Raw genomic sequence first — 19,991 nt, forward strand, 5'->3', positions numbered from 1 at the left:
TACTGATCCTGATCCTGAAAACAGATTCACCAAAGTATCCATATTGCTTGAGATAGAAATCTGAGCTTCTTATTGTGTTTTTTTTTGTGGGGGAGAAGCAACTATTGTAGAATGTGTAATACTTGGTTGCATCAAGTGTGGAAAAAAACCTGGAATGTTCCTGGATTCTGCAAGCATGGTGGATCCTGGTAAGGCCACGATAGACTTTGTTGTAGCACTCTGAACTTACAAAACTGTACAAGCAAAATCCCAGCAGCAGCAGCAGCAGCAGAAACAGTCACTAAAAGCTTTGAACCCTTTTATCAAAAGAACTGCCCCGCCTCCAATTACCCATGGGTGGTCTAAACACTCTCAGGCTGATTTTGAACGTCATTACATTGACTCCGAATAGTTTGCCATAGAGTATCCTGGGGCAATTCTTAGGTGGTGTTTAATATATAGGTGTGACGGGCCCTTTCAGTGTCCCACCAAGAGCCCTCACAACTGTAAAACGTTTCCCCTGACTGTGTCTCTCCCTAGGGTTCACCGACGACTAAAATGAATCCCCACAATGATGTATTGAGAGAAGTCCTTGGGGTACCTCAGTTCTCCACGTTCTTAAAGTGAAACTCCTGCCACCTTGGGATTCTCCCACCCTCTGGGTTCCCAAACTGCTGCAGCTTGCCCTTTCCTTCTGGCAACTGCGTGGCACCTTTGGCTTCCCTGCCCAGTCCTCTGTGTGTTAGGGAAATAAGCCACCCGTCCCCTTTTCCTCAAGGAAACCTCTAGTGCTTATCCCCTCAACCACACCTCTAGAGGTACTGACGCACTGCCCGAGTCCACAAACGTTGAACAACAAAAATATGTTTATTGAGGTAACTTATAAATAAAGGAAGTTAAGGTAGATTGCGGTTACAATGTTCTTCATTTAGGTACATAAGCTTGGATACAACTTTAAACAGGAATAAACGTTTTCCTTTCCTAACCTAAGCCTAACCTCCAACCCGCTCTCCCTCTCACCCTCACTCCCTGACCCACAACCCACAACAACCGCCCCAACTGCCATTCTCCCCTTTTAAAAGGTGGAAAAGACCCGCCTCTGCGATTGTGCTGCCAGTCATCTAGAGTGGGTGTTAACTCTTCGAGTGCTGGGCACCTGCTCACACCCAGGCACAGGGTTGGTCCGTTACAATAGGATAATGCAATGATTGCTCCATGAGTTGGGCTGCTCAGCTTTGGAGTGAATTTAAGCTGCTCGTCGGCACATTCCCTTGACCGGCCCCTTGGCTCATCACTATCGATTTCACTCTACGTGAGGTTTTCTGGAGACCCTTTCCCCTGCAGAAACTGAGGACATGAAGCTACACCCTTGATGCAAATGTACTGTCTTAACAGCTTCCTGAGACCAAATTCCACGAGTGACACAGCCACCAAAGGCACAGGACTGAATTCACAAAAGCGTGAGTACCACACTGGTTGCGGCCTTCTGAAAATGTTTGTGTCGTTGCTAGTGGAAGAGTACAGCCCTCTAACCGGCAGGTTCCAACAGAAGTTGCTTGTGCCAGCAGAAGAACCCATTTAGTTACACAGTGGTACCTTGGTTTACAGTTCTGTTTGCGAGCACACGCGCTGAACCCTGTCCGTGGAGCCTACCCCCCAAAGAAAGAGACAAGAGACCAAAGTATGGGTTCAAATTGGCCACAACTTTATTTAACTTCAGAATGTGGGGAACCTGGCATAAGGATGTGCAGGACAATGAAGAAGAAGAAGAAGAAGAGTAGTTTGGATTTTACATCCTGAAGGAGTCTCAGAGCATCTAACATTCTCCTCTCCCCCCCCCCAACAACAAACACTGTGTGAGCTGAGTGGGGCTGAGAGACTTCAAAGAAGTGTGACTAGCCCAAGGTCACCCAGCAGCTGCATGTGGAGGAGCAGAGACACAAACCCAGTTCACCAGATTACGAGTCTACCACTCTTAACCACTACACCACACTGGCTGTGCAGTGGGAGGGGACTGTAAAGCACAAACTTACACATCCTGCCCTCCCACCTTACCACCGTCAGGAGTTTGACCTACATGCCACTGCTCTAGGGACTCCTGCAATCAACCCTTTAACGGGCCCTGCAAATGCTGCCGTGTGGGGGTGCATGAAATGCCTCCCCCCAACTTGAAGAAACCCGCAGCTGAAGAACAAACACCTGTCCACCCAATCTTTAAGACATCATTGCATGTCATGCATGCCAAAGCTCATTCCCCAGGAGGGTCAAATGTACCCCGTCAGCCCTAAGTAGCCCACCCTTATCCACTCTGATGGTGGGATGTGGAATAGAGTCCGCCGATTTGCCGCATGGTGTTGCGCATGGCCCTGTTGACTTTTTGCACCGCATAATTAATGTGAGAGGGCCTGTTTTGTTTTTTGTTTTTAAAAAAATCATATTTATTGGGTGTTTTATACACAAAAATTAAACAATCTACAAACTACAAACTAACAAATACAAACAAAATAGAAAATTCTTTCCAGTAGCACCTTAGAGACCAACTGAGTTTGTTCTTGGTATGAGCTTTCGTGTGCATGCACGAAAGTGTGCATGCACACGAAAGCTCATACCAAGAACAAACTCAGTTGGTCTCTAAGGGGCTACTGGAAAGAATTTTCTATTTTGTTTCGACTATGGCAGACCAACACGGCTACCCACCTGTAACAAATACAAATCACACAAAATAAACACATATATCTACCTCTTATCAAATACTCCTTCCTCACATTGTAGTGGGACTTCCTCCTGTCTCCTCTTCCTGCGTCCCTTGTCTAATATTCTTTAGTAACTTCTAAACTTCTTAAATTTCTAAACTTTATTTATATTCCTAAACATATTATATTTCTAAACATATTAATCACTTTTTTAAAACCTAATTACCTAATTATTTAATCTTATCTATTTCTCTTGTGAGAGGGCCTGTCAACCCTTCTTCAGCGCAGGCGGGGGAGGAGATTGGACCAGCAGAAGGTCATTGCCGGGTACATGGCCTACAAGCTTTTGATGTCTGCCCTGGCAGCCAGGGTCAGAGCAATGCCTTCCCCCTACCACCAAATCGTTCTCTCCCAGGTGCAGAACCAAAACTTTGGTTTGCGAACTTTACCTCGGTCTAGGAACAGAAGCTGAACTGTGGAAGGGCACCGGCGGCGGGAGGCCTCATTAGGGAAAGCGCGCCTCGGTTGAAGAAAGGACTTGGTTTAAGAACGGACTTCAGGAACGGATTAAGTTTGTAAACCGAGGTACCACTGTACTTCATTTTTTCCCCTGCGCAAAACATTTCTAGCACAAGGTGCAAGCAGCTGACGTCTTCTGCATCTTCTGGGTTTAACTGTCTTGCAGTTGAGTTTCTTCAGTTGTGTCCCTGCTGGTGCCCAGAGCTTAAGAGCTTCCACTTCGCTTCTGCCTCCCACAAGGAGGTAGGCAAACCACGGAGAGTAGTCTCTACACCCACAACCGTGGCTTTCCTCACCCTAACAAGTCGCGATCGCAAAGCCAAGAACAAATGATGGTTTCGAGTTGGCTTGCTATGATGGTTTGCAGAGCAAAACAAACCATCATTCTGGCCTGGTTTGGACATCATGCTAAGCTAGCCTCTTCATGTTTTCTTTCATGGTAGGGAGGAACGAAGCATTTGGGCTCAGTATGGCTGGAGGAGACTCTTGAGAGTCCCATGGACTGCAAGAAGATCAAACCTATCCATTCTCAAAGAAATCAGCCCTGAGTGCTCACTAGAAGGACAGATCCTGAAGTTGAGGCTCCAGTACTTTGGCCACCTCATGAGAAGGGAAGACTCCCTGGAAAAGACCCTGATATTGGGAAAGATGGAGGGCACAAGGAGAAGGGGACGACAGAGGATGAGATGGTTGGACAGTGTTCTCGAAGCTACTAACATGAGTTTGGCCAAACTGCGAGAGGCAGTGAAGGATAGGCGTGCCTGGCGGGCTCTGGTCCATGGGGTCACGAAGAGTCGGACACGACTGAACGACTGAACAACAACAATGGCTTCATAAATCATAGTTTATGGGCTTGGCGTTACGTGCAGATGAGACAAATAACAACCCCATGTGGACTCCTGACCCAGAAAGTCAATCCTATTTGCCAAATATACCTGCATGATGAAGCTGGATTCAAACTCCTCTGTGTGTCAGATTGACATTTTATGTTCTTTTGATTTAGACTAAAAAAAAAAAAAAAAAAACCTCCTTACATATATACACCTAAAATGCATTAAAGGGGTTTGTGTGGCACTGTAAGTTTATCAACTTGAAATCTGTGTGACTTGCCTCTGAACAGACATAGCCGCGGTCTGATCACCACTGAAGGATATAACCAAAAAAACTTCTGAACACCTAATATCAAAGACTGCAACGTCTTGCATGTAGCACTCTCTTCAAAATGAAAGCAGAAATACATTTTAAGGCAGGAAAGAGTTTCTTTCTTCATTCTTCCAAAGCAAAATTGAACGGGCACCCAACATGACATAGTTTGCATATAACTAAGCTTTGGAAACAATTTTTTTTTAGTTTGCCATTAGAAAATGAAACCCAAACGTTTTCCACACTGCCCATTTTTACATTCTGAACTTCAAATTCACCCATAGGCTTAACAGTTTCTTAGCTTTCCTTTAAACCATGGTGCCCTCTTGTGGCCAATGCTGTTTAATACAGAGGACTGGAAGCAGCTTGTATTAGTTTTAGATAGCTCATACCTCTGGTTAAGTACTTAATTCGTTCCGGAGGTCCATTCTTAACCTGAAAATGTTCTTAACCTGAAGCACCACTTTAGCTAATGGGGCCTCCTGCTGCCGCCGCACCGCCAGAGCACGATTTCTGTTCTTATCCTGAAGCAAAGTTCTTAACCTGAAGCGTTATTTCTGGGCTTCCTGCAGCCAATCCGAAGCTGTGCCAGCATCGCTGCCAGCCCAGAATCCGTGCCAGCGTTGCGGAAGTGCCAGTCCGTGCAGGGACTGACTGAGCGGATGGCAGGGTCCCCGGGCAGGATTTACGAGCCTGGGGGGCCACATCCAGCCCCCGGGCTGGAGTTTGCTGACCCCTGCGCTAAGCCATAGTAGTATTATTACACGCTAACCAAGTCTTTTTGTGTAGGGTTTGCCTATGCCCATATCCACTATCAATGTGGAGACGAGTGGACTAGCACTAGCGGTAGACTCGTAATCTGGGGAACCGGGTTCGCTTCCCCGCTCCTCCACATGCAGCTGCTGGGTGACCTTGGGCTAGTCACACTTCTCTGAAGTCTCTCAGCCCCACTCACCTCACAGAGTGTTTGTTGTGGGGCAGGAAGGGAAAGGAGAATGTTAGCCGCTTTGAGACTCCTTCGGGTAGTGATAAAGCGGGATATCAAATCCAAACTCTTCTTCTCTTCTTCTTCTTCTTCTTCACGCATGAATTTAAGGGACTGCTGTATTTTCATCACAAAATTTAATGAGCATTAAAAATATGCACCACTAGCTTCAGGAATGGTGCTAAGGAACATAGATATTCAAACTGCACTACTGTTCTGGATTACGCCTTGACTTTTTCCCCGTCTCTGTTCATTCAGAAAGTTAAGAACATGTGCTCGCTTCGGCAGCGCATATATTAAAATTGGAATGATACAGAGAAGATTAGCATGGCTCCTTGCGCAGAAAGTTAAGAACATTCCGCTTTCAAATTCCCTGATCTGAAGGCAGAGAAGCTCTGCTGGTCCTGTTAGAAACGCACACGACATAACATGTTACAATTTGATAAAACGACAGAACGGCCAAAGTCTCGGAAGTGTCCCGCCTTAAAACGAAATACGGCGCTTTATGCTATTTCATGCCAATCAAAGTCGGAAGCCTGCCATGCTAATAAAAAAGCAATTGACCCCAGCAGCGTGGCTAATTAAATGAGATAAGATAATTAAATGCTTCTCAATATGTAATCAAAATGGAAGCTGCAAGTGTTTCACAATGAAGTGTTTTCCCCCCCTCTCCTCAGTGCTAGAAAGAACTGGAATGAGTCTAAACAGATGCAGAAGAAGAAGAAGAAGAAGAAGAAGAAGAAGAAGAAGAAGAGTTTGGATTTGATATCTCACTTTATCACTACCCGAAGGAGTCTCAAAGCGGCTAACACTCTCCTTTCCCTTCCTCCCCCACAACAAACACTCTGTGAGGTGAGTGGGGCTGAGAGACTTCAGAGAAGTGTGACTAGCCCAAGGTCACCCAGCAGCTGCATGTGGAGGAGCGGAGACGCGAACCTGGTTCACCAGATAATGAGTCTACCGCTCTTAACCACTACACCACACTGCACAAGACATAGGCCAGGCTCCAGAGAAACAAAGCGTGCTTTAGTGCGGAAGAACAGAGCTTTGTTTTATCTTGAGACAGAAGCCCCTCAAAGCTGACCACAAGTTGTGTTGAGCGCAGGCGTAGGTTAAGAGAAAACATGCACAACAAGAATCGGCACATGTTTCGTACTAGACGTGGGGAAACCTCTTAATGTGGCAACAGTCAACACATGTAAATGAAGTTTCCCATCCACACCAAAGGGGCAGACATAAACGTGCATCTGTATCAGGGATGGGGAACCTGTGGATTTATAGATGTTGCAAGACTACAATTCCCATCATCCCTAGGGACCATGGATGCTGATAGTTGGGGCTGATGGGGGGTCCAAAAGCAACATCCTAAAGACTATACTCAAAATACCTGCTCAACATCTTAATCCTTTAATACCAAACAAACCAGTGTAGGAAATTTTTTTTAAAAGATGCAGTACTTCACTATTTTAATGAGAATTATGCACCAGGTATCTTTATTACCATGCCATGAGAGGCTATGAAGGCTGTATTGCATGGGGTATGCACACAGGTGAAACTCAAAAAATTAGAATATCGTGGAAAGGTTCATTTCTTTCATTAATTCAACTTAAAAGGTGAAACTAATATATGAGATAGACTCATGACATGCAAAGCGAGATATGTCAAGCCTTTGTTTGTTATAATTGTGATGATTATGGCGTACAGCTGATGAGAACCCCAAATTAACAATTTCAACTTTGGGGTTTTCATCAGCTGCACGCCATAATCATCACAATTATAACAAACAAAGGCTTGACATATCTCGCTTTGCATGTCATGAGTCTATCTCATGTATTAAACTCCAGTAGCTAATGAAAACAATTGATTACATAAATGGACTTTTCCATGGTATTCTAATTTTTCGAGTTTCACCTGTAAAATAACTCAGATCACAAAAGGAGCAAAGGAATAAATAGAAAGGGAGGTGGCTCAATTATTACTTAAATATGGGGAAAGTGGCTCAAAGCAATGTCTAAGTAAGTGGAAATAAGAAGAATCGGAGCCATTAGACATCAATAAAATACTATTTTATATAGTAAAAAACAATTCTACAAGCCTGGCAGCAGATGCTCCAGGCAGTTAGCAAATCAGGTAAGACAAAAAAGAGGGAGGGGAACATGTTAAGCATTCTAAAATAGTTTGTCTCCTACTACAGCTTTAATAACTCAGTAAAAAATAAATGGGACTGCACTGAAGCTCTATTGCAGTGTTGATGAACGCACAAAAGGATCACAGCAGATTATTTATTTAAATGGAAAGAACCTGATTCAGATTTCCCCCCCCCCCTCCATGATTGAAACATGATGATGAGGCCAATACACAGTGGAGAGTTTATTCCCAGTGCAGTCAATTGGCTTAAATGCCAACCAATCACAGGATTATAGCCTAAACCACATAAGAAGCCTTTCAGCTGCATAGCAATGTGTTGGACGTTAGTCCAAATTGTGGTTTAAAAAAGTTGAGTTTGTGTCTGATTTCCCCCAAGTTTTGCAAATATTTCAGACTAATTACTCTGAAATGAATGCAAAGCGATACCTCGTCTAGCAATGTATCTTCTGGCAATTAAAAGCCTCTCGGCTTCTCTCTGCAATTAAAATGGTTGCAACTTGTTATAAAGGTCTCCAAGATCCCTTTACTAGCAATTATTGCAAAAAAAAAGATCAAACTCGTTGCTATAATCTGTTCTCTAAGGATCTATCAGAAGGACGCACATTTCTGTTTCTTTCTTCCCTAACCCTTTTGCATGTAATCTCATCATCATTATGCAATGACTCATTAACATAATTTCTGTATGTCACCTGCTCTGCAATGTTCAAATCTTCTTATTTCCTCACTTTTTTTGGTAAACTGATTTAAATCTAGTCATTTTGTTCCTAAAAGGTTAAAATGCCACCACATTTTTGTGGCAAAAACTAAACTTTATTTCCTACGATTCAACCTATGGTATGTAAGAATCGACATCAATATCTTTGGCAGCCTGAACATACAGCAAGAAAACGAACTTGCAGAAAAATATGCTAAGCGATTGTAGAGGTGTGCTGCAAATTTAAAAAAGGTAAAGGTAAAGGGACCCCTGACCATTAGTCCAGTCGCGGACGACTCTGGGGTTGCGGTGCTCATCTCGCTTCATTGACCGAGGGAGCCGGCATACAGCTTCTGGGTCATGTGGCCAGCATGACTAAGCCGCTTCTGGCAAACCAGAGCAGCACACGGAAACGCTGTTTACCTTCCTGCCGGAGTAGTACCTATTTATCTACTTGCACTTTGACGTGCTTTCGAACTTCTAGGTGGGCAGGAACAGAGACCGAGCAACAGGAGCTCACCCCATCGCGGGGATTCGAACCGCAGACCTTCTGATCGGCAAGCCCTAGGCTCTGTGGCTTAACCCACAGCACCACCCACGTCCCTGCAAATTTTCCTAGCGCTATAGTGCTTTATCGTGTTGTCTTATTGTGTGTTTCATTGCTGCAAACTTACCACACTCATTGTCATTTTACAGAGGTAGCTTAGAAGGTAACTGTGCTTCTGTCCCATAACATTCCAAGAACATTAGACATTTATAATCTCAGAGTCTGGGGCAACCTGGTAAAAAAAGTCTTCCCTCCTTCTCTGAAACATCTGCACTGGTCACCAAGATGTTTTTGGACACAATTACTGTACTGGATATTGCATAGAAAGCCCCAAATGGCTTAGGTACAGGGTATCTAAGGTGCCCCCCTGGAAACTGGTAACATCCTGCCCACACTGTAAGATCTGATGAAGAGGCTGCCCTTTCATGACAAAGGCTTCGCACACTTTGCCATGAGCGTTTGTAGGGTTCGCAGTTTTAAAAAAAACAGAGCAAAGACGTATTAGGAAATTGTAAAGATTCTAGTCTTGGAAATGACTGAGATTCCCAATGCAATCTGTGGCAAGGCTCGATCGACTTTCTCACAGCTGCAAACAAAAGATGCATGCAGCCTTGATTGATTTACACTTTGAAATTAAAAACAAAAACAAAAACCCAAGGCGTCTGCAAAATCCACACCCCTGCAAAAAATAAATGAATGAATAATATAGCCCACGGATCAGCAGATCAGCTCATATTAACCTCCAAACAAAGGGTTTGATACAGTCAGGAAAGGCCTCTGCTCAGACGCTGCAGAACTGCTGTCTCTCAAAGCAGATAATACTGAATTGTATGAACCGCTAGTATGACTTAGCAGGTTCATGTGTCTCACAATTTAGTAGTAAACACCTGAGGCACAAGCAAACAAGTATACTGAGAACAACTAAAACTTATAAAGTATCTTTCCTCCTCTTTGCTTTCTTGTTTGTCCTCTCCCTTGTCGATAACTCTGTACTTGCCGATTTTATTTAGCAACTTTTAATGAGTTTTTAAAATGTTTTGGCTTGACGATGCAATACGTGCTGTTGGCCACTAGGCTATGCTAAAACACAACCCATCCAACCAAACGTATTTTTTTCAGGTAGTGTTACTTTCAAAGGCAGGCATTTCTTCCAAGTCAAGATACACATATAGCATACATGCTAGAAGGAACCCGTTCTAAGAAGTATGTGTTCCCTCTTAAGGAAGCCCTGTCTGCACTTTACATCTATCACGCCACTTTAAAAAGTCGTGGCTTCCCCTAAAGATTCCTGCGAAATGTATTTTGTTGAGTGTGTGGAGAGCTGTACGGAACCCCCCCCCCCAACAGAGCTGTAATTCTCACAGTGGTTTAACGCTCAATCCTCCCTTCCCAGGGAACTCTGGGAAATGTAGTTTGGTGAGGGGAACAGGCGTCTCCTGACAACTTTCAGCAACTTTAACAAACCCAGGGTTCTTTTGAGGAACCCTGTTTAAAGTTGCATGGTAGTGTTATTATTGTTGTTCATTATATTTATATTCAAAACAAAATTTAAAAAACTCCTTCCAGTAGCACCTTAGAGACCAACTAAGTTTGTTCTTGGTATGAGCTTTCGTGTGCATGCACACGAAAGCTCATACCAAGAACAAACCTAGTTGGTCTCTAAGGTGCTACTGGAAGGATTTATTTTTTATTTTGTTTTGACTATGGCAGACCAACACGGCTACCTGCCTGTAACTGGAATTATATTTATATGTCACCTTTATCTCCCAAAGATCTCAAGGATTTCCTCCCCCCCCCCCATTTCATCCTCACAAAAATCCTGTGAGGTTGGTTACACTAAGAGCTGGTGACTGGCCCAAGGTCAGCCAGTGAGGTTTATGGCCGAGTGGGGATTCGAACCCTGCTCTCTCAGGTTCTAGTACAACACTCTAAAAGTGCAGATTGGGTCTCAGTCCTACGAGCAGCAGTCAAGAGCATGTAAAACCATACATACTGTAGTTGACAATGCCGTATATACAATACGACATTGTGAACTACCATAAATCCAAGGTTAACTCTTTTTTAAGCCGCGCACTGCACTTAATTGAAGTCACTTAACCTTAAGTGAGTTAAAACCAGAGCTTCTACTTATCTGTTCAGTGGATGCATGTGCCCAGGGATTAATATTATCAGTTAGTCCCAATATATTTCAGACCTCTTCTGCATTTTAGATATCCAAGCTCCACTGATGCTCAACTGAGATTAAATGCTTGGAAAGCTGTCCATCTTCCTGGCTGAAGCCAGGAGAATTGAAATGACAAAGTTGGCTTTCACAATCCACCCTTTGGGTCCCAAGTAGTTAAGCTGAAATGGTTGAAACTGCAAATATTTTATTTCACCTCACTCCTTGCCCTTCCTCCCAAAGAAGTCCAGGGCTGTGAGCACCAGAGTGATAAAACAAAACTACTGAAAATAAAACAAGCATGTAAAAAATGTGTAAAACAGCCACATACTCTCACAGCTAGAATAATGGAATTATAGAGTTGGAAGCGAACCTGGGGATCATTCAGTCCAACCCCCTGCAAAGCAGGAATATGCAGCTGCCCCATATGAGGATCGAACCTGCAACCTTGGCGTTATCAGCATCACGCTTTAACCAACTGAGATGCCCATGCACTGGAACAGTATCTTTCAGTTGTCAAATGCATAGGTGAAAATGAGTGTTTTTAAGCTCCACCTGAAAGATATGGGGGGGAGGGGCAGATGCGCCTTGCCAGGGAGGGCATTTCACAAATGGCAGCACCACTAACAGAGCCCCTTTTCCTGCTCGACTCTAGAGTCTGTGATGTTTGATATTGTGGGAAGCACTGTTTTAGGTACCTGTCTCAAGCTGATTGGGCTTTGTAAATTAGTATTAACACACTGAATTGGGGCTGGAAGCTCACGGGATGCCAGTGCTCAGCTTTCAGAACACATGGTACCACCGGGCTGTCATACTTGCCAGATTAACAGCCGCATACTCCATTAGCTGTGGCCTCTGAACTGTCTTCCAAGGGCAGCCCCGCAAAGAGAGCAGTACAGTAGTCCAGACGGGAGGTCAACAGAGAATGGGCAACTAAGCCCAGGCCAACCCAGCCCAGAAACAGCTGTACCGGTGAACCAATGTAAGGCCAGCATAAACACTTCAAGCCACAGACATGTCAGGGTCTGACTGGATGAGGAAAGGGGGTGGTCGCCACCAGGGATGACACAAAGGAAGGAGACATGGGCCCAGGACAGTGGTGGCGTGACACTGGGGATCAGTCTGTTGAAGGGACAAGTTGGGAGGTGGTAGAAGGAGGAGGTTTGAGTGAGCACAGAGGGGAAAGAAGGAGGAAGCCATTCTAGGACAGGCCTGGGTGCTTGAGCACAGACTGGCACAGAGGAGGCAGGAGCTACTACTACTGCTCAGCAGCTGGACAGCTCCGTTCCTGCTAGTTCTCCTCCACTGACACCCAGCATGTGAAGAGTCCTGCATATTGCTGACCAATGGGCCAGACAGGCCCAGAGAGGAAGCTCTTCCCGTCGCCACAGTCTATGGCTGCTTGGGAGGAGTACAGTTTGAGGGGCCTAGAGAGGGAAGGAGGGGCCAGACACCAGTTCCAGAAATGTCTTCAACTAGGGGAGACTAGTTCTGATGAGCTCTGTTGTGTTGTGCTTTTTTTTTTTTTACTTCTGTGAGTAAAAGCTAGTTGCATTTTGTGTCTCAAGTCGCACTCCTGACCTGTGGGTGTCCTGCATTCTCCTGTCAGCCCCTTGACAAAACACCAGCTGATGGCTGAGAGGACAGGATTTGATACTGCCCTGGCTGTGTGATCCTGTTCGCCTGTTGCAGATTTCACAGAGTAGGCAGCAGGATTTAACCTCTGCTCATCAGGTGGTGAGCGGAGATTAAAAGATTGGAGTGAGATTGGGGAATTAAAGGGAAGGGGGGTGGAGACAGACCCACAATTTTATTTTTTTATTTTTTGTAATACAGTGCCTCCATTCCCCAAATCATTCCAGAAGGGCACCGTGTTCTATGGTGTTGAAAGTCACTGGGAGATCAAGGAAAAGCAACAGGGCCGCACACATTCCTGTCTCTCCAAGGATAACCAGGGTGGCTAAGTGCTAAAACCAGCCTAGAACAAGAATGATATGCATCCAGATGATCTGCTTCTGGACATACCTGCAGCTACCTGGCTAGCATGCTCTCGATCACCTTACCAAGGAAGGTAATATTAGAAACTGGGAACTGATTTTCTAAAACCACTGGATGTCGAGATGGGCAAAAGTACTGCTTGCTGGCTGTAGGCAGAACAGTATCATCCTAATCATTTGAGCTTGGAGCTCAAAGATAGTATTTTCCATAAATTTTTAAAAATCCTGCCATAAATTATTTATGCAGTGACCTTTTCGTTTTGGTACACAAGGAACGGTTTGTTCCTTCGCAGGCAGAGTTTATCATTATTATTATTGCCGTTTCCCCGTGAAGGCATTCACACTTAACTGTGGGGAACAGCGTCGCCGAAGCTTTTTGTTCCCGTCAGAGCCGGGCTGTGGGCAGCAGGCTGAGATGAGCTAGGAGCCCGGCAGGTCCGTGTTTGGCACCGGTGAGCGAGGCTGGGGCAAACCAGGAGGCAGTATCAAGGAACAAGGAGGGCAACGGAAGCAAACAGCAAATCAGGGCTGAAGGGTAACCAAGAACAGAGGGACGCATTGGAGTTTAGGAACAAGGCTCAGACTCTGAAGCTGAGACAGGGCTGAGAAAGGCAGCGGAGAAACCACGGGCTGCACAGACACACTGGTAGGAACTCAAGGTTAATTCCACTGTTGTGGTCCATGAGTCCTGTTTATGTGTCAAGGAGATGTCAACCACAGGGCAGGCACACACAGAGGAGACACAAAATGCAATTAGCTCTTTATTATTCAAAAAGTGAACTCCTATTCATGTGGAGGAAGCCTTAAAGGGCATTAACTGTTAATAACTCATTCTCCAATTGCTCCCCCCCTTAAAATGCACTATGGGTAACAGCCAGGGCCAGCCCCGGATGTTTGGCTACTTGAGACAAAACAGAAAATGGTGCCATCTCCTCTGCCTGAGGCAACCGGAGGTGGCCTGAGGAAGCCCCGGGGTGCTAAAGGGGTGAGAGAGGAAAAATGGGGGGGGGGGGTAAAAACAGGGGCAGTGGCGGAAGAGCTGGGGCAACAAGCACAGGAGGTAATGAGTGGCATGTTTCTCAGGGCACAGATCTGCTGCCCCCCCAACTGTCCTCAACCTGTCACCTGAGACGACCCCGGGTATGGAAATCACCATCTTTTTAAACCAGTGGTTCCCAACTGGTTGTCCACAGACCCATAAAGTTATCAAAACTTTCAGAAGAAGTAGGGGGTCCATAGCTTGGCTTTTTGAAAAAACAAGAGGTCTGCAATACTTAGTTACTTGGGAACCAATGTTTTAGACTATTCACAGGGAACGAGGAATGGTGAACACATCTCAAACTCTTAGAAAATTACAACAGAAAATAACTGTGCAGCAATTTTTTCAGACGCAAGAGACAGGAATAATTGATATTTAAAATTTCTTTAAAAAAACAAACCTTTGATGGAAACCATAATGCCAAAATTCAAGAGCATGTCTTTTAAATCCAGTGAATGTTCATTCTTGCATACATAAGTTTTCCCTGACTGCTTTTGATCCTCAAATGACTCATTTCCAAGCCACAAGTTACTCTTTGTTTAAACAAAGCTCGCATTTCCTCTAGTCAAACTTGCATTGCTTCTTTAACCCCCCCCCCCTTCGGAATGTACAGTAGAACAAAAACTAAACCAAACAAAAGCTATGTGTCCACTGGAAAGAGAATTAGAATTTTGCTCCTTGCAGAACAGACACCGACTCACCCGCAATGCTTCATGTGTGCTGGCTTATCCATCCTCACTGCCAGCTTTATCCTCAAATCAGAGTCTTGGCTGTTTTTGGGGACGATCATTTTATGCAGCTCAGGTGACTTTGAGCTATTGGATGTTGGATACAATACTACCTGCAGAGAACACAATGAGAGCTGTTTATCACACTGAAAAAAACTTCTAACCAATTGACTTGTAAGCTCTGGCCAGTACAAAAGCTGATTCTGTCGCTTTTTTTCTATTTGAAAGGGGATTATAGAAGAAGCAAATCTTTAAAGACTTCAGCTTCATTTTAACACATCCAGCTTCAAAGCAGACAAGTTTATTTTCCGAAAAACATCACATTTCGGATCACTTTGATACCAAACCCGTTTCATTCATGAATTCAAAGCTTCAATGTGCCTGAAAAACAACCTTTCAAGTGATACAAACATGTTCAAGATGGGGCTACGCACTGTTTTCAAGATATCCCCGCTATAAACAACAGGTTACACAAGATATAAAATGAAATTAGGAGAGGGCATGGAGTATTTGCTCCGCTTTGAAATTTTGTATACAGTGCAGTTTCTAACATAGAGAAAATATTGTATAACATAGAGAACAATTAAAACGCAATAATTAACAGTACCAGCCACAGTGAACTAGAGCAGCATAACACACACACACACACACACACATGTATTAAGGAGAAACACTACTTGTTGTTGTTGTTGTTCAGTCGTTCAGTCGTGTCCGACTCTTCGTGACCCCATGGACCAGAGCACGCCAGGCACACCTATCCTTCACTGCCTCTCGCAGTTTGGCCAAACTCATGTTAGTAGCTTCGAGAACACTGTCCAACCATCTCATCCTCTGTCGTCCCCTTCTCCTTGTGCCCTCCATCTTTCCCAACATCAGGGTCTTTTCTAGGGAGTCTTCTCTTCTCATGAGGTGGCCAAAGTACTGGAGCCTCAACTTCAGGATCTGTCCTTCTAGTGAGCACTCAGGGCTGATTTCTTTAAGAATGGATAGGTTTGATCTTCTTGCAGTCCATGGGACTCTCAAGAGTCTCCTCCAGCACCATAATTCAAAAGCATCAATTCTTTGGTGATCAGCCTTCTTTATGGTCCAGCTCTCACTTCTGTACATTACTACTATCCCCCCCCCAAAGGTCCAGGACAGCAGGTGTGCTTTTGCTTGGTGATGGCACAACCAAAGATGTTGTCATTCCTGCTTCCAGAGGGAAACGGTTCCACAGTTGAGGTGCCACAACAGAGAAGGCCTTGCTCTCTGTCACCATTTAGCAAGTTATACTCACCAGCGTGGACACCTGCACAGTAGCAGACTCTATAGAAAAAAACTCTTCTATTAAGTGCATCCTCTGAGGCATCATGCTAGAACAACGCTAATGTCCCAAAGCAAGCATTGAGCAGTTTCTGTAGTCTTCACTCATTGTCATGAAATAGCAAAGATAATAATAGTTTCTGGAGACAGTCCTGTAAATTCTTTATTAAAATATTTTGTATAATATACTATTCTTTTTTTCCACATTAAAAATGGCATTTGTTGCTTAAAATTTATATTCCAATTCAACAAAACTAGTGGCTCACCGAGCACCGACGTGAAAAAATATAATTGATCTAGTAAAGGTAAAGGGACCCCTGACCATTAGGTCCAGTTGCGGACGACTCTGGGGCTGCGATGCTCATCTCACTTTATTGGCCGAGAGAGCCGGCGTACAGCTTCCGCCAGAAGCGGCTTGGTCATGCTGGCCACATGATCCGGAAGCTGTATGCCGGCTCCCTTGGCCAATAAAGCGAGATGAGCGCCGCAACCCCAGACTGCACCTATGGTCAGGGGTCCCTTTACCTTACCTTTACATTCTTTCACCCCAGATAGCAGGGAGCATCTAATCCAGGGGGACTCCTGGTCTTCCAGTTTTGAGTCCCTCCTACTCTGGATAACAGCCCCAATTCCCTGCTGTACAAATATTTGCCAAGACTGGTGGCCTTTGTTATTATCCCTACTGTTCACTCTGCCTTCCCTATTAGTGCGTCAATACATCTCATTCACCTTACCCCCTTTTTCTTACCACTACTTGCATTCACAATTACCATTCAGCCCACACCAATTACTGGTTGTGAGCTAGAGACAGAAAGCAGAAGGAATAGCGGCATTTTCATCCTGGATCAAATCCAGCAACCACAGCTTCCTCTTGACCTATACCTGCTCCAGCAGATTCAATAGACTGAACCTGAGAGCGGGCGGCAGGGTGGAGGGAAGCAAAAACGTCTACCATGGCTTATGCTTTCTTATCTCAGTGTACAGGTTATAACCTCAATCTCCTTGAGATGAATGCCAGCCACCAGCTTCCATTCTCTAGCTGAGACACAAACTAAGCCACTAAGACAGAACGAGAGAGAGGGTCACAGGAGAAGACCAGCTAAAAAAAAAATCTCACCGAGGAGGCCACCACACTGGGAGAAGAGCATATTATTATTAGAGATATTCCATAAAAACAGATAGCACATAGTCTGGTGACAGGCCTTAAAGCTTGTTGGGGCTCATTTTACATTTTACGTTAGCACAGAATTTAGACGAGAGAAAATGCTAGAGTATGAAGGACCTGATTTAGAGAATGCCAGGGGGCCTGTGGTTCTAGAGGCAAGGGAAGAAATACTGGTCCATCTCACAAGAATTACTTGACCAGCTTGGATGAGCAAAACTCGGCCATTCAAGGAGACAGGCATCAAACATGGTCTTACACCCTAGGACCCTTGCATCTACGGGACCGCCTCTCCTGGTATGCCCCATGGAGGACCTTAAGGTCTGCAAATAATAATACCCTGAAGATCCCAGGCCCCAGGGAGATTAGACTGGCCTCAACCAGAGCCAGGGCCTTTTCGGCCGTGGCCCTGACCTGGTGGAACACTCTCTCACAAGAGACTAGGGCCCTGCGGGATTTGACATCTTTCTGCAGGGCCTGCAAGACGGAGCTGTTCTGCCAGGCCTCTGGTTCAGTCTGATTCTTTTCTTTCTGTATGAGAAAAAGCATTAAAGAGGCCTCTTAGCCTGCTCACAGGTCCTTTATAATACCAGTGGTAACAGTTGGCCCTGGAGAATATTAACCACTCTCAATTTTACCCATGGACTGCCATCTGTCCAGATTTTAATTTGATCTGAACTAATTTTAAGATGTATTTTAACTAACTGATTGCCTGTTTTTTATGTTCTTTGTATACTGTCTTAGTTTCATGATGTTAGCCGCCCTGAGCCCAGCTCTTGTTGGAGAGGGCAGGGGTACAAATAAAATTATTATTATTATTATTATTATTATTATTATTATTATTAAAATACTGCTGAAAATTTCGAACTTGTGGGATGATAAAAATATAGGGTTTGGGGGCAGAGGTGGGTAGGGAAAAGCAACCTTCACTGTCCAATTTGGAAAGAAGAGAAACAAAACAGCAATTCCAGTTCCAACAAAGGAGAGCACTTATAATCAATGAAGAAGTTGGACCTGCTTCTTCTGCTTCTTTTTAATGACAAGATGAGCCAACAAGTTATTTTAAGATTTCTACAAGCAATTATAGAACTGAGGCAGTATCTTCTCCATAAAAGATAGCGTGTTATACAAACTGCTTTAGGATTTGACGGGCAGCTAAGAAAGAATAGTAAGTTTTTTTCTTTTCTTAATTGAATAATCACTAGAACAAGGATGAATTATCTTTATACTCAAATAGTCGCTGTAGTCAAACACCACCTGTTGCTCCCACATTGCATTCACTTGTGTGTTAAGCAAGTACAATGCCTGTCACTTTGAATTAGTAATCTTGAATATTTGATATTCAAAGGACAGAACTTGGCAAAAAAAAGAAAGGAATGAAATGAATCTTTGGGACTAGGAAATTAGCATTCCTGATTCAAACGCAAGAATGTATTTTTAAAAATGGACTTCATTCATAGATTACCTTTGCAACTGGCCTCTGTCAAACAAATAGGCACACAGTTTTAAAATCTCAGTCACTGGCAAGCAAATTACCGGTAAACGTTAACTCTGTTCCCAACTCACCCCCCCCCCCATTGCCATTACAACTCAAAATTCCATACAATTCACTTGCACTATTCTATCAATGAAGCGTTAGCTACTTACTATGGGTCACAAGTACATATGTCTCACTCATTTCCCCTGTTGATCAACTCACACATTCCTCATCAAGTCCTGACAATTATGTGGCCAAGGCTCCTTTACGTCAGATATTTGGGCCAAAAGTTTTAAACTAAATGAATGTTTTAAATCCTGAATCGACAGGATTTAAAACATTCATTTAGTTAAAAACTTCCCTTAACATTTAACACTGATCTGATTCAATGATCAGACACATTCATTAAGAACATCTGAACAATAGGATGAAACTCGGGTGGTTGTCTTCCAAGAAAAGTAAAAAAGGTAAGGTAAACGACCCCTGGATGGTTAAGTCCAGTCAAAGGTGACTATGGGGTTGCAGCGCTCATCTTGCTTCAGGCAGAGGAAGATGGCATTTGTCCACAGATAGCTTTCCGGGTCATGTGACCAGCATGACTAAATCACACAATGGAACACTGTGACAGAAACCAGAGCGCACGAAAACGCCGTTTACCTCCCTGCGGCACCGGTACCTATTTATCTACTTGCGCTGGTGTGCTTTTGAACTGCTAGGTTGGCAGAAGCAGGGACAGAGCAACAGGACCTCACTCTGTAGCGTGGATTCGAACTGCTGACCTTACGATTGGCAAACCCAAGAGGCTCAGTGGTTTAGACCACAGCTCCACCTGCTCCCTTTCTTCCAACAATGAGCATATGGATCTTATCACTCATTTGCCCCTTATCAGATGGGATCAACAAGTAAAATCAGTATCTTTCCCCCTCTTATTCATTTCAGACTCCCATATTCATCGTCTATTATTTTCATTGCCTTTCTTACCATAGTCAATGCAATCTCTTCCATCTCTAAATCTCTTCCCATCTAAAGCTCTGTTATACAATAAAACATTCAATTCGGTGCTGGGGAAAGATGCGTGCCTCAATATAGAAAAACAGTCAACAAAAAGCACTCAAGTAATAAAGGTCCATATATATATATATATATATATATATATATATATATATATATATACACACACACACACACACACACATGGAAAACTTATCAGAAAAATACCACTATGCACAATCTGATTCATCAAGCATGGTGCCAGACATGGATTCTCTTTTTGAGAAACAGAGGGCTGGGGGAAGAAGATAAATCGGCTTATATTGATAATGCCATAAATAAAGAATGGAGAACCTCTACTTATTGTTGGACTCCAATTCACAGCAGTACCAGGGATGATGGGAGTTGGAGTCCAATAACATTACAT

The 19,991-nt window shown here is 44.1% G+C and overlaps 1 protein-coding gene and 1 non-coding gene across 20 annotated transcripts in view; one reads left to right on the forward strand and one right to left on the reverse strand.

Annotated features, from left to right (window-relative positions):
* CADPS2 (calcium dependent secretion activator 2) overlaps positions 1-19,991 on the reverse strand; it is a 323,931-nt gene that overhangs the window by 143,473 nt on the left and 160,467 nt on the right. For all 19 annotated transcript variants that reach the window (XM_033161515.1, XM_033161513.1, XM_033161504.1 and 16 more), the window contains exon 8: positions 14,607-14,746. In XM_033161515.1, coding sequence (XP_033017406.1) covers positions 14,607-14,746 — 140 coding nt within the window. The remainder of the gene's footprint in view (positions 1-14,606; positions 14,747-19,991) is intronic.
* Positions 5,592-5,694, forward strand: LOC117054618. The gene has a single exon (XR_004427527.1). It is a non-coding gene; the product is annotated as a U6 spliceosomal RNA (small nuclear RNA).

The sequence above is a fragment of the Lacerta agilis genome, chromosome 10 (genome assembly GCF_009819535.1).
Source record: "Lacerta agilis isolate rLacAgi1 chromosome 10, rLacAgi1.pri, whole genome shotgun sequence".
Classification (NCBI taxonomy): Eukaryota; Metazoa; Chordata; class Lepidosauria; order Squamata; family Lacertidae; genus Lacerta; species Lacerta agilis.